The sequence below is a fragment of the Erythranthe guttata genome, chromosome 12, assembly GCF_056151865.1.
Source record: "Erythranthe guttata isolate IM_541 chromosome 12, IM_541, whole genome shotgun sequence".
Lineage (NCBI taxonomy): Eukaryota > Viridiplantae > Streptophyta > Magnoliopsida > Lamiales > Phrymaceae > Erythranthe > Erythranthe guttata.
Window position 1 is genome coordinate 19,787,327 of NC_142544.1, and position 13,475 is coordinate 19,800,801.

General features: G+C 37.9%; 4 protein-coding genes across 4 annotated transcripts; 3 read left to right on the forward strand and 1 right to left on the reverse strand.

The window, feature by feature from the left end:
- Positions 1–49: 49 nt before the first annotated feature.
- PGSIP4 (plant glycogenin-like starch initiation protein 4) lies at positions 50–2,205 on the reverse strand. Its single transcript, XM_012980719.2, has 2 exons — positions 1,206–2,205; positions 50–1,111 (listed from the first exon to the last, which is right to left on the reverse strand). The coding sequence occupies exons 1-2, from the start codon at positions 1,918–1,920 to the stop codon at positions 204–206; spliced, it is 1,623 nt and encodes a 540-aa protein (XP_012836173.2). The 5' UTR covers positions 1,921–2,205; the 3' UTR covers positions 50–203.
- Positions 2,206–3,128: 923 nt separating this feature from the next.
- Positions 3,129–7,230, forward strand: LOC105956816 (myosin-binding protein 7). Its single transcript, XM_012980720.2, has 4 exons — positions 3,129–3,750; positions 3,901–5,558; positions 6,684–6,730; positions 6,925–7,230. Exons 2-4 carry the CDS (start codon positions 4,152–4,154, stop codon positions 7,034–7,036), a joined length of 1,566 nt encoding a protein of 521 aa, XP_012836174.2. The 5' UTR covers positions 3,129–3,750; positions 3,901–4,151; the 3' UTR covers positions 7,037–7,230.
- Positions 7,231–7,588: 358 nt separating this feature from the next.
- LOC105956817 (transferring glycosyl group transferase) lies at positions 7,589–9,641 on the forward strand. Its single transcript, XM_012980721.2, has 2 exons — positions 7,589–9,035; positions 9,174–9,641. The coding sequence occupies exons 1-2, from the start codon at positions 7,714–7,716 to the stop codon at positions 9,412–9,414; spliced, it is 1,563 nt and encodes a 520-aa protein (XP_012836175.2). The 5' UTR covers positions 7,589–7,713; the 3' UTR covers positions 9,415–9,641.
- Positions 9,642–10,027: 386 nt separating this feature from the next.
- LOC105956818 (calcium-dependent protein kinase 20) lies at positions 10,028–13,160 on the forward strand. The gene is made up of 7 exons (XM_012980722.2): positions 10,028–11,434; positions 11,521–11,664; positions 11,737–11,889; positions 11,980–12,095; positions 12,178–12,345; positions 12,450–12,674; positions 12,753–13,160. Exons 1-7 carry the CDS (start codon positions 10,585–10,587, stop codon positions 12,831–12,833), a joined length of 1,737 nt encoding a protein of 578 aa, XP_012836176.2. The 5' UTR covers positions 10,028–10,584; the 3' UTR covers positions 12,834–13,160.
- The last annotated feature ends 315 nt before the right edge of the window (positions 13,161–13,475 follow it).

A 13,475-nucleotide genomic window follows, 5' to 3' on the forward strand; every position in this document is an offset into this window, starting at 1 on the left:
GGCAAACAACATTTGATTGCATCATTATGGATAGCACAAAAAAAAAAGATTGAAGTGAATTTGTAGGATGGCTCGTCCTTTATGATTGCATTGCATAGGGATGAATCATTCGTTTTTTTTTTTTCTTGAAGACATTCATTTGTCTAGTGACACTCGGGTGAATTCCAACTTTCGCCTACTATATCAAAAAAAATAAAAAAGAATCATGCTACATTTCGTCTGGGGTCCTTGACCTCGATCTTCCAGTGTTCATCAGGAAAACTACCGTTATTCTTGGCTATTTCTCTATGCCTTAGAATCCGGGCATTCATTTCCGGAGTTAACGAGCAATACTGCCTGAGCTTCTCCGGCATGGCATCATAAATACGCCACCACCTCTCATTAGCTGCATCGCTGGCAAACTGCCGAGTCTCCGGCTTATCCCAGTTACAGTCATAGTCCCTATAACACATCCAAGGCTTCAATCCAAGGTAATGCACCGCACGCACATCCTTAGGTATCTTGTGTGCATGATTATGAACCTGTCTAAAGAATTTCAGATGGTTTATCTTGGACGGTAGACGGTGCCACCATGGAAACACTTGATTCAGAAACCCCTGGTCGCCTCCATTATACGATTCCACCACCAATCTCTTCTTCATCAGGGCTTTAAATGTACATTCAGACGGCTCCACTAACATCAGCCCGGAATTGAAAAGTGGGCCATCGTTTCGAACCGCTGAAATCTGTGGGTATATGAAGAATTCGTCCAAGTTCTTGATCACTACCAGATCGGAGTCTATGAACATGACTTTGCTGTACTCTCTGAGCTGCCAGATTCTGAGCTTGCTGTAATTCCACTCGTTGTAGCTGTTCTTCTTCGAGTGGGGGCTTCTTATCCGTTGGATTTTCTTGATTTTCCAACCGGCCAATCGGAGACCCTTGATTGATTTCGGAGAGATGTGGCTGTCGGCTAGCAATACGAGGTCTTTGGTTGAGTTCGATTGGATGATGCTTTGTGCTAGAGATATTGCACCACATACATATGCTTCTGAAGAATGCAGTACAGTGACATAAGCCTCCTTTGGCTGCTGGATAATGTAATTCTTGCTTCTCCTCCATAACTCTTCTCCTGAGAAATTCACTCATTTATATCAAATCTAACAATTTTGTGTGTCTGTGTGTGTACATACGTATATACATATACATATAAAGAGCGAGCTTACCAGCTTGTGCAAAAGGAGGGCTGAACTGGCAACTTCCGACAGGCATGAGCAGCTTCTGTCTGATCCTCGTAAGTTCAGGTTTGTAAATCCAAGAATCGCCGGCATGTAACAAAAGGTCATCACATCTGAAAATCTCCCACATCGGTCCACACGAGCCCACAAACACAGCAAATAGTGGTTTTTGAACTCCTTTATTACCACTCCTCCCACTTCTTACCAATAAGTTAGCCACCACTAAATTCACCTGCAGCCTAAAAACATCCCTCAACCCACTGCCTTCACCATCACAAGGAACCCTAGCAACCACCACATCCAACGGCTGATAATCTTCGAATTCCGGCATCGGCATTTTCGGACAAGTCGAAGGTAAATCCCTGTCGATCAAATCCGGAAACAAGTGGGACCACTCCACCTTCTTGTCCACCTCATCGAAATGCACCTTAACGACCCTCATTTCCGTCTGATCAATTTCGTCGGTTATCGCTGCTTGATCCATGTTGACCAATCCAATGGTGATGTTCTTCTCGTCTCCAAACTCACGGGCAACGAAATCCAACCAATTATGTTCGCTTGCTAATTTAGGGTACGCCACCCGATTTTGCAGCTCGTTGTGCAGCTGCTTTAGGTAGTGGATGGTGAATAGCAAGAGGGCGATCAAGAAAACGACGAACGAAAAGTTGAAGGCCCTCGGTTTGTGGGGCTTGGAATCTGGCATGATTATTGAAGGACAACTTGATTAAGGTCTGATTATTATTATTATTTATGTGAATTTTTGTTGTTTAAGTTCTCATGCATATTAGTGAAGCCAGGGGTTTTATATGTAGGCGTTAAGTGCATGGGTGCACGTTGCAATATATATTTTATTTCGTGTCGAATCATTTAATTGTTTTTTTAGTATTGCTTAGATATTCCACAATGCGGGTGGCATGTTGATGTAGGAGACTTGATTATTCTCTCCCAACTACATTTTCCCAACTCCTGCTAATACAAGCCTGATTTTATTTTTATTTTATTATTTTTTTAATATTTTTTGGTTGACAAAGAGATATAGAATTAATTAATATTGGGTTGAAACTTGTAACCAAATTATTATTACAAAAATGGATGAGATAAAAGTAGGCATTTGGTAAGTTTTTGGTGCCACTTTGTAAGTCATATATATATTTTTTTTTCTCGTAACGAAAAAACGAACCAGTAGCCAATTGTATATGTCCATTGAAAAAATAGATATAATAATTTGCAAGCTATACAAGAAACGTAAATAATACTAGGTTTTATGTGTGACAAACTTGACTTAGTGACTGTTATCGTTAGTGATACCTTTGATCAATTGGAAAGAAGAAGTTGGAATATACAACTATTGGAATACATTAAATATCTTCATACAAAATTAATTCTACTTAAGTTAGAAAATACTTTTATTAAAGTTGATTTATACACTTTAAAGCTAAAACCACCACAAATCACAACCAAATGAAACTTTTGGAGTTTGATAGAAAATGAGTACCTACCCCACGTCTATATTTATATTCTAATACTTATTAGTTAATACTTTTTCTTTTTGAGTAATATTAGTTAATACTTAATACACTCACTTTCTTCATAAGGTTTATCTATTAACTATTTTTTTTTCTCAAGTCTTATCCGTTTTTGGCGAATAAATTGACATTTGATTTTTATAATTAACCAATGCCATCAGAATTGACATTTAATATTTATTTACTAAAAGTTATATTGTAAAATCAATTATTGCTCTTTTCCTTCTTTCATTTGGAAGACAAGAGGGTTAAAAAACTAAAAGAAAAAAAGAAATAGCACAAAATGTTTATATGGTGGGTAATGGGTTGGATAAGATTCAACTTATAAAAGTTTGAGAAATATATTTTTAAAAAGACGTGGTCACCACCACCATTACACATTTTCATATGGACTCAAAATTTCAACTTTGAGCGGCATATTTTCATGTTTTTGAACATTTGATTGATATTTTTGTGAAACTTCCAAGGACTTATTTGTAAAATAAAAGGTATTTGTTCACATTATTTTTTAGCACAAGTATATATGAAAAATTAATTAAAAAGAAAAAGTTATGACCCACGCGCGTTTTGTGTTGAACTTTATTAGATTAGGTCAAAAGTTGTCTAATGAAGTTCCTATTATACCCCCACTCGGCCTCTCATCTCTTCAGCTTCCACTTTCTCTCTCCGACTAATAAACGATAAACGATTCTCTCTCTAAAAAAACAGCAAATCAGAGTTTCACGGAAAACGAAGCAAATCAAAACCAAAAGAAAAAAAAAAACATATTATTATACAGATAAAAGAAGAAACGACATCTAAAAGGACTAGGGTTTGAGATCCCCTCCCTCCACCTCCCCAGTTATATTTTCCTTTCCCTCGCTTTTCCCTCAATCGTCGTCGTCGTAAACCGGAAATTTATTTTTGATTTTCAGATCAGATTTACCAGACAACATCCTCGAATTTTCCCGAGAACATTATTCTCTGAATTCACGGCTGAGAAGCATTTTCCCGGGAAAAATAATCAGGTCAGTTTTTTGTACCTCGCATTTTATCGACCATGTTTCAATTTAAGTCAATAATATAAGCACCTGCACGCTTGTGATACTGGAATATCCAAAAAATTGTTGAGGATTCTGTTTCTGCATTTTGTTGATTTTTTGTTTTCCTTTTTGTAGGGAATTTGAGGCGATAATTTTTTGATCTGAAACCATTGATTTTTTTTGTTGAGATTGAGGGAAGGGGGGGAATATTGTACATAACCTGAAGGAGAGTTCATCAATATATACAGGTGGAGGAGCTGGAGCTTTTGATTTCTGAACCTTTTTTTTGAAGATTTATGTCGTTATCGTGTAAAATTGACAATTGCGTGTTCAAAATTGTAATTGTTGGTGTTTGAGTTTGTGTTGGTTTGGATGTGTATTGTTCCATGGAGTCTCAAAATTCGCCTCCATCGACGAGCCTGGTCAAATGTTGCGACTGTGGGTGCAGCAGCTGCTCGATGATAAACAGGTCCCTTTCTGGGACGTATCTTCGTTCTGTCAAGCGTAAATATGATGAGTTTGAGGAAGAAAACAGGTTCACGATTCCAGGATTCATCATACCTCAGAATGCCCGTGTGGAGATAGCAAACGAGTGCACCGCACTGCGGGAAACAGTCGGCAGTCAACAGCAGACAATTCAGGATCTTATTTCCGAGTTGGACGAGGAGAGAAATGCATCATCTTCGGCTGCAAACGAGGCCATGTCTATGATTCTTAGGCTGCAGAGAGAGAAGGCAGAGATTCAGATGGAGGCGAGGCAGTTTAAGAGGTTCGCGGAGGAGAAAATGGCACATGACCAGCAAGAATCGTTGGCGTTGGAGGATTTGTTGTATAAGAGGGATCAGGTCATTCAGTCTCTTACCTGTGAGGTGCAGGCATATAAACACAGAATGATGAGTTATGGACTCACAGAGGCCGAGGCTGAAGGAGCCGATGGAGAAAAGGGTATGAGCCGAAACACTAGCATGACCGAAAACACGGAAGGGCAATACGAATTTCCACCTTATGATATTTACCCTCCTCTTAAGTGCAATATAAACGAATCCCATCTTTATCCAGATGGTGACGATGAATCTGCTGATATTGAGAAATATGCATTTGGGGAAACTCCACGCTCTCGTGATCACTTAAAGGATTTGGAGTACCGAATCAATCAATTGGAGAAAAGTCCGAGGACCATTCAGCCTGATAAGGAATTTGTTGGCTCGAAGAATGTGCTCGAAAAGGTGATAGTCGGTCAATCTCCAAGACGCTCTAGGCATTTCAGGAAGTTTTCTACCGACAGTTCAAATTCAAATTTCGCAATGGGTAGAGATATGGGACCAGATTCTCCGAAGATTGGTAGCAGTTTCAAGAAGACAGAAATTTCCCATATGGATGCCAACTCTAATTTGAGGAAGGTGGATAATGCATCGGAAGCTGGAGATGACATGAACGACAGAGTTTACACAATTGATTCCATTCATCAAGGAGCTACAACTAAAGGTGTTGTCGATCACAAGTCTTCTTTTGGAATTGCTGGGGATGACTACATAACGACTCCTAGGGATTCACTAAATAATTCCGACGTTAGAGACCTAGAAGTCCAGAAGCTGTATGCAAGGCTGCATGCTCTCGAGGCTGATAGAGAATCAATGCGGCAGGCAATTATTTCTATCGGGACTGATAAAGCACAACTTGTACTGTTGAAGGAGATCGCTCAGAACTTGTGCAAAGAAATGTCACCATCAAGGGAAATGCCAGTGCAGAAGCAGTCTGTGGTTAGAAGTTTTTCGTTCATGGCAATGTTCAAGGTAATAATGACGATAAATATTCCAATTGTTTCCTATTACACCAAAACACATGGTTGTTGTCTTGATGTCGTTCTGCTTGATGTTGCCGTGTCGGATTATGCAGCTTCTAATATCTACAACTACACCATAGATTAACCAAACATTTTATTTGAAATATATGCGATTGATGTTTGAGGACCGGGTATGCCCTACCTGTCTTCAAATGCCATGTTCCAAGTACCTACTACGAAGGTTTCCGAAAATTTTGGTACATTTATTCCTTCATCAGATAACAAAGACACCCCAGAATGTACATTATGTTCATTCTGTGACCACTTAGACATGTATTTTGGACGAGTAATAGTAAGCCGTCGGCCAAATGATCTCTGAAGTTGCTAGTGAAACAAAGTTTCGGTAGTTAACGAATTGTTGTGTGGTTGTTTACTTGTTAGAATATCAACCTAATTTCTAATGTGGACCACCTCTTTACTCCCATTTTCTGCTATGTGCTTACGTACGTTTGAGATTGTGCTTTTCGACTGTCACTATAAAGATATGTTTACTTTAGTTCTGCCAAACCTTTTTGCTTCCTTATCAGCAGAAGCTTTTGATTCAATTGTTGTCAATTTAATTTTAAACTGTTCCATTGATGGAATATTCATGGGAAATTACGAAAAGTTTGCCTGCAAAAGAATATAACTTCTTGTAGTGGACCCCCCCCCCCCCCCCCCCCCCCCCCCTATTTGACCAGTTTGTTATAAGAACTTCATGATAGTTATAATAACGTGTTGGGTTGTATACTTCAACATACTCTGGTATATATATATATATATATATATATATATATATATATATATATATATATATATATTTTGATTTCTTCTAATGGAGATATTTTGTACTGTGTTCTCATTTCTTATTCACAGTGTAATTTAGCTAACATCTGAATGCAATTACTCTGTCAGAACTGTGAAATAAAACCGTGCGCTATTCGTTTTTTTTCTGTAAAATAGCTGGTTTCTTCTTGATTTGGAAAAGCCATTTGTTAGTTTCTCTGTGAGAAATGCGGATATATATCAGCTACTTCGATTCATCCACATTTCATCTTTTTTCATAACTGCTGACGATATTTTTCTCCTTGTTCAGTGGATCGTTTCTTTTGTTTTATGGAGGCGAAAAGCAAGCAGATGCAAGTGAGTACATATTTATCAAATTAGCCGACTTATTAATTACTGATTAATGAATTCTTGCATATTCGTTTCTTGACTCGTTCTTTCTCTTTTGCTCGACAAATTCCCTTGTAGTAGTAGTACAGTCATCTCTTTTCCTGCAGTTGGTGTTGGAAAATTCTCTCTTATATTTACACTACTTATCTGAATTGTTTTAGGTACATGTTTGGGTTATCGGCCAACAACGAAGGGCTGCTAGTGCTTTTAGACCGAGGTCCTCGTGTAGGACATTGGAGATTATTATCATCAACTATAAAAACGTCAAAATAATATATCCATCCGTGAAACTCTACGGTCACCCGTTTCAACGCTTGGTTTGAGCTGCTTTATATATATTTGGATTTACGATTTTTCTTCTTTTTTTTTGATTTCTTGTTGCCATGGGAATTGGTATTCGTTATCTTGTATATGACACATTTTAAACACATCCATTTGTTGATATAGGATATCTTTCTTTTCTTTTTTTTCTTTTTTTCTTTTTTCTTTTTCTTTTTCCTTTTTCTTTTTTTTTTTTATTTTTTGTTTTAATTCCAGTGGGATACAGTGTGTCCTTGTGGGGTTTGTGGAAATTTAGTGAAGATGTAACTTAGTTTTAGTATCACCTCTTGTATAATATACGTCCATTTGAAGAACTTGTGCTTATATTTTCCTCTTTCATGTACATCTCCTCCAACTAATTAAAAAATGTCGATTTTTTTTTATCAGAAATAAAAATAAAAATTAGTGTCCGGTCTTAATTAAAAAAATTGCAAAAATTAATAAGTAGAAAATTAATAATCCACGTGTCCTGGATTATCTTTTAAATTTTATCTTTGTAAATTTTGTCCTCGTTTTTCTTAACCTAAAAAATCTTTGTGGGCAATCGACACTCTTCTTGTTTAACGGTGCGCACAGAATAATTTCCTCCGGCGGCTCAACCTGACCTTCCGCCGCCATTTGTCTGAACAATGCTCAGCTCCAAAAATCTGCTTCTCAAGACAAAAATGACAAGGAGAAAACAATCCCGCAAGGCCGTCTCCAAAAGGCCAAATTCAATTGCAAAGAAACCCAAATTCGAATCCAACAATCCAGAATCAGTCTTACCAACAATGGAAGACGACGGATACGAACAACTCGGAGAAGAAGGAGAGGATGGTAATTTCAGCTTGAAAGTCTCAGCCCGGTCTCATTCACACGGGGTCCAACCACTGGGAAATCTCTACGTCAGCGCTTCGTCATTCAATTCAAGGAACACCGGCCTCGGCAATCTGCAAACCCTAACGGACGAGCTCGTTCTCGATATTCTCGGGCTTTTGAGTGGGACCCACTTGGGAGTTTTATCAACTGTAAGCAAATCCTTTTATGTTTTCTGCAACCATGACCCCCTTTGGAAAAACCTAGTTTTGGATACCTGCCCGACTGGGTTTTTGTACAGCGGTTCTTGGAAGAACACTTTCGTAGCTCATTACACTAACTCATGTAATAACATTGTGAGCTGTGGGATTAAAGTTAGGGACTTTTACTCTGATTATTTGTTCCAGAGTTGGCTCTGTGCAAATCTTGAAATGAAACCCGAGTGGGTTGAGAGGGATAACATAGTCCGAAAAAGGGGGATTTCTGTTGACGAGTTTGTGTCGAATTTTGAGGAGCACAATAAACCTGTCTTGTTGGAAGGTTGTCTCGAAAATTGGCCTGCAATGCAGAAATGGGATAGAGAATATTTGATTGAAGTTTGCGGTGATGCTCGATTTTCGGTTGGTCCATTGCAAATGAAGCTTGAGGACTACTTTAGGTACTCCGATCAAGTGAGGGAAGAAAGACCATTGTATCTTTTCGACCCGAAATTTGCTGAGAAAGTTCCGGATTTGGATACGGATTACCAAGTTCCGAATTACTTCAACGAGGATCTTTTTAGTGTTTTGGGTGACGAGAGGCCGGATTATAGATGGATTATAATCGGGCCAACAGGGTCAGGTTCGTCATTTCACATCGATCCTAATTCGACCTCTGCTTGGAATGCGGTGATTAGGGGGTCCAAGAAATGGGTATTGTTCCCTCCCGATATGGTGCCACCCGGCGTTTTTCCGAGCCCAGATGGTGCGGAGGTTGCTTGCCCTGTTTCTATAATCGAGTGGTTTATGAACTTTTATAACGCTACCAAAAGTTTGAAGAAAAGGCCCGTTGAATGTGTTTGTAAGGCAGGGGAAGTGATATTTGTGCCTAATGGATGGTGGCATTTGGTTATTAACCTAGAAGATTCTGTGGCCATTACACAAAATTTTGTCAGCAGGTTTAATTTCTCTCCTCTTACATGCTATTGTAATACATCACTGATTTCTTGATAATGAATTAGCATACCTCGACTTAGTTTTGCTACCGAATTGAAGTTGTGAGTTATTGTTATTTATTTTTATTTTTTGTATTGCAGGAGGAATTTATTGAATGTTTTGGATTTTCTGAAGAGGCCTAATGCGAGCACACTCGTCTCGGGTACAAAAGATAGAGTGAATTTGCACGACAAATTTAAGAATGCAATTACGGAATCTTTACCCGGAACCTTGGATGAGTTGATAGTGAAAGCAGAGGAGAAAAAAAACGAGCAGAAGAAACTTACTTTCTGGGAGTCTGTAACAGATTCCAAAGTCGGTGCATTCAGGTTTTCGTTTTAGGTTTACGTTTCGTGCCAACAGAACAAAGAGTCATTTTTTTTTAGCCAGTCTTCATTTCAGTTTGTTCAATTACTAGGATGTTATTTTGTAATATTATATTTATTTTGCTAGTGCGAAATTGTGATTGTACTATTTTGCACCTTATAGCAATTCAAATTTACCATGTTTAGACTTTAGATACAGAATGGTCCAGAAAAAAATGTTAATTTTTATTTATTTCGGAAAAATCCGATTTTCTTTTTTTTTATTTTTCGAAATTTACACTTACATTATACATATTACTATATCTTTTATATTTTAAATGACCAAAAAATTGAAATTTTCCGAATTTGATTTTGATTCCGAAGTTTATTCGACATTGGACAATTTTTTCATTCAAAAATCCGAAATTCTGATATCCAATTTTTGCGATTTTCTGGAACGGAATTGTAATTGGTTTTTCTCGTTCAATTTTCGGAAATCGAAATTTCAAAAAAAAAAAAAGTTGGAATTTCGGATTTCTACCCATGCATGGGTGGCACCATACCCATGCAGGTTGCATGAAATTTTCCGTTCCGAACCAATTGAATAATGAAGTGATCCATTTAACGTTGCTCACCGAGTTGACTCACCCACTCACTTAATTTGCATCCCACAAATTTCTCATTGCTTTTCATTTTCTCTATACCCTCGATCATCTTTCTCGTAGATCCTTTTCTTCATTCACATTTTTCACAGATTAAAAAATAAAACTGCACATTTCTTTCATTTTTCTCGTTCAAAATTTCTTATTTCATTTACGCCACAATATTTATAAATTATAAGCATTGATTCGTCTTCTCTTGTTTATTTCCCATTTTTGTTTGTTTTTTCGGCAGCAAAGTTGCATTCATTTCCGGCACACTATCTCCATTATTGCGATCCTTCCCAAATTCATATTCCTGTAATTAGGATAATCCAATCAATAAATGTTTAATCCCTCAAAAAGGTTGAATCTTTTTGGGGTTTCTAGGTCTGAAATCTGAATACATTCACAGGATCATACTTATTTAATTCACGCGCGCATGCATTTTCTAGGGTTCCCTGTGTATTGTTCTGGCGATTGGCGGATTAAATTAATTGGTGCACGCACATTTAAATGGTGAAATTGAAGAGGGCTTTAGGGATTTTGATAAGATCACACAGCATTTGATGGGGAATAACTGCGTCGGCCCTAATTTGGGGAACAAAGGTTTCTTACAGTCCGTCACCGCCGCTGTCTGGAAAACCCGCCAACCCCAGACCCTACCCGCCCCAAATCAAGACCAAGATTCCACCAAAAACAAAGATACCTCGGACCCGAATTCCGACACTACTAACAATGTCTCTGCTTCTGATGGTGGTGGGGCCAATGTGCAGAGCACAGCCCCTGCACAAATCAAGATTCCCAATGACGAGTCCAAACCGAACAAATCCGAAACAAAACCGACAGACGACCCCAAACCGAACAAGCCCAACCACATCAAGAGAGTGTCGAGCGTAGGGTTACAAGTCGAATCCGTTCTGCAGAGGAAAACAGAGAATCTGAAAGACAAGTACAGTTTAGGGAAGAAGTTAGGACAAGGGCAATTCGGTACAACCTTTCTCTGCATGGAGAAGGCAACCAACAAAGACTTCGCGTGCAAAACGATCGGTAAGAGAAAGCTGACTACAGAGGAAGATGTTGAGGATGTTAGGAGAGAGATTCAGATAATGCACCACCTTGCGGGCCACCCCAATGTTATATCCATTGTCGGTGCTTACGAAGATGCTGTGGCTGTACATGTTGTGATGGAGCTTTGCGTGGGCGGTGAGCTTTTCGATAGGATTATACAGAGAGGGCATTATACCGAGAGAAAGGCTGCTGAGCTGGCGAGGCTGATTGTAGGTGTTGTAGAGGCGTGTCACTCGTTGGGTGTTATGCATAGAGATTTGAAACCCGAGAACTTTCTTTTTGTTAATGAGGAAGAGGAGTCTCCTCTTAAGACCATCGATTTCGGGCTCTCTGTTTTCTTCAAACCAGGTAGTTACTATATAAATCGATTATCAGTTCTTGTTTTTAGGTAGAACAATTTATTTTAGCTAATTTTATTTTCGTTTTCTTCTCAGGCGAGACGTTTTGTGATGTTGTGGGGAGCCCTTATTACGTGGCACCTGAGGTATTGAGAAAGCATTACGGGCCGGAATGCGATGTGTGGAGTGCGGGGGTTATTATTTATATTTTGCTAAGTGGGGTCCCTCCATTTTGGGATGGTGAGAAATATTTCTTATTTGAAAAGAAAAACGAAGTTAATCTTTAATATGCTAATGTGGATTCTTGATCAGAAACGGAACAGGGGATATTCGAGCAGGTTTTGAAAGGGGAGCTCGATTTTGTATCAGAACCATGGCCTAGTATATCCGAAAGTGCTAAGGATCTTGTCAGAAAAATGCTCGTTCGAGATCCCAAAAAACGGCTCACAGCTCATCAAGTTCTTTGTGAGTATATATACCTTTTGCATGAATATGATATATATATAACTTTGTGAGTTTATATATATGCATATGTGATTGTATGTATATATGTAGGCCATCCATGGGTACAAGTTGGCGGTGAAGCGCCAGATAAGCCACTCGATTCGGCTGTGCTAACTCGTTTGACGCAATTTTCTGCTATGAACAGACTCAAGAAGATAGCCATCAGAGTAAGTATATACACAACAAAATTGTTATACATGTTATATACGGAAATTTTCTTGATTTTTTTACTGTTATTACATCGTATAGGTGATCGCCGAAAATCTTTCGGAGGAAGAAATTGCGGGATTAAAGGAAATGTTTAAAATGATAGATGTGGACGATAGTGGACACATCACACTCGAAGAACTCAAAAGCGGTTTAGAAAGAGTTGGTGCCGATCTCAAACATTCCGAAATAGTTGGTCTTATGCAAGCTGTGAGAAACTTCTCTTCCCTAATTAATTATTTTTTATCCAAATTACTGATTAATATAATAATAACTAAACGGGGCGGGGGCGGGGGGATAATGAATAATGGCAGGCTGACGTGGACAATAGTGGGACCATAGATTACGGAGAATTTCTAGCGGCGATGCTTCATTTAAATAAAGTCCACAGAGAGGATCATATGTATGCAGCGTTTTCGTATTTCGATAAAGATGGAAGTGGTTACATTACAAAGGATGAACTTCAACAGGCTTGTGAACAGTTCGGATTAGAAGACGTTCATCTTGAAGAGATTATTCGAGAAGTTGATCAGGATAATGTACCTATATTCTTCTTCTTTTTTTTAATTATTATTAATAAATATGTTAATATTAACCGTGTTTTTTTGTAAATTTAGGATGGGCGGATTGATTACAGCGAATTTGTGGCAATGATGGAAGACACTGGTTTTGGTAGGAAAGGTTTGAGAACAGTGTAGATCAATTTTGGGGTTCGAATTCAACGGTGCTGATTTTAACTCCGTTAAATCCTTTTCAAGAATCGGGTTCGCACTTGTTTACGTCCCTCTTAGTTTGTCCATTTTGTATCTTTTGTTCATCGATAGGTTGTTTCTTTTTCTTTTCTGGAAAATTATTATATATTAATTCGATTTATTCTTTATTTACCTGTGTCATTGTACTTTTTTTCGTAGTTCCGTAGTTCGGGTTAATTGTTAGTATAATCGTAGCATAGAAGGAAGTTTATATACATCGATATTAATAAAAGACAAAAAGTTATAAATGAGGGTCTATTTCACCTTTTATTACAACAAGTGTGTGAACATTGTTCATGTAACGCCTATTTTTTTGTCAGAATTTTGCATCTATCTGTATTCACTACCAGACATTTTCTTGCTTTTTCAATTTTTTATTTTTATTTTTGCTTCATTATTATAATTACATAGCTGCTTTATAAATAAAAATAAAAAGGGAAAAATATATAATTTTCGCTATCAGTTTTGGTGCAATAAATGTATCTTTTTTTCTCGCAAGCTGTTAACTTGATAATGAAATTAAAACAAATAATAATAAATAAATAAAATCAATGCTGTTGATGTTTGTAAGTACAATTAGTACAGAAA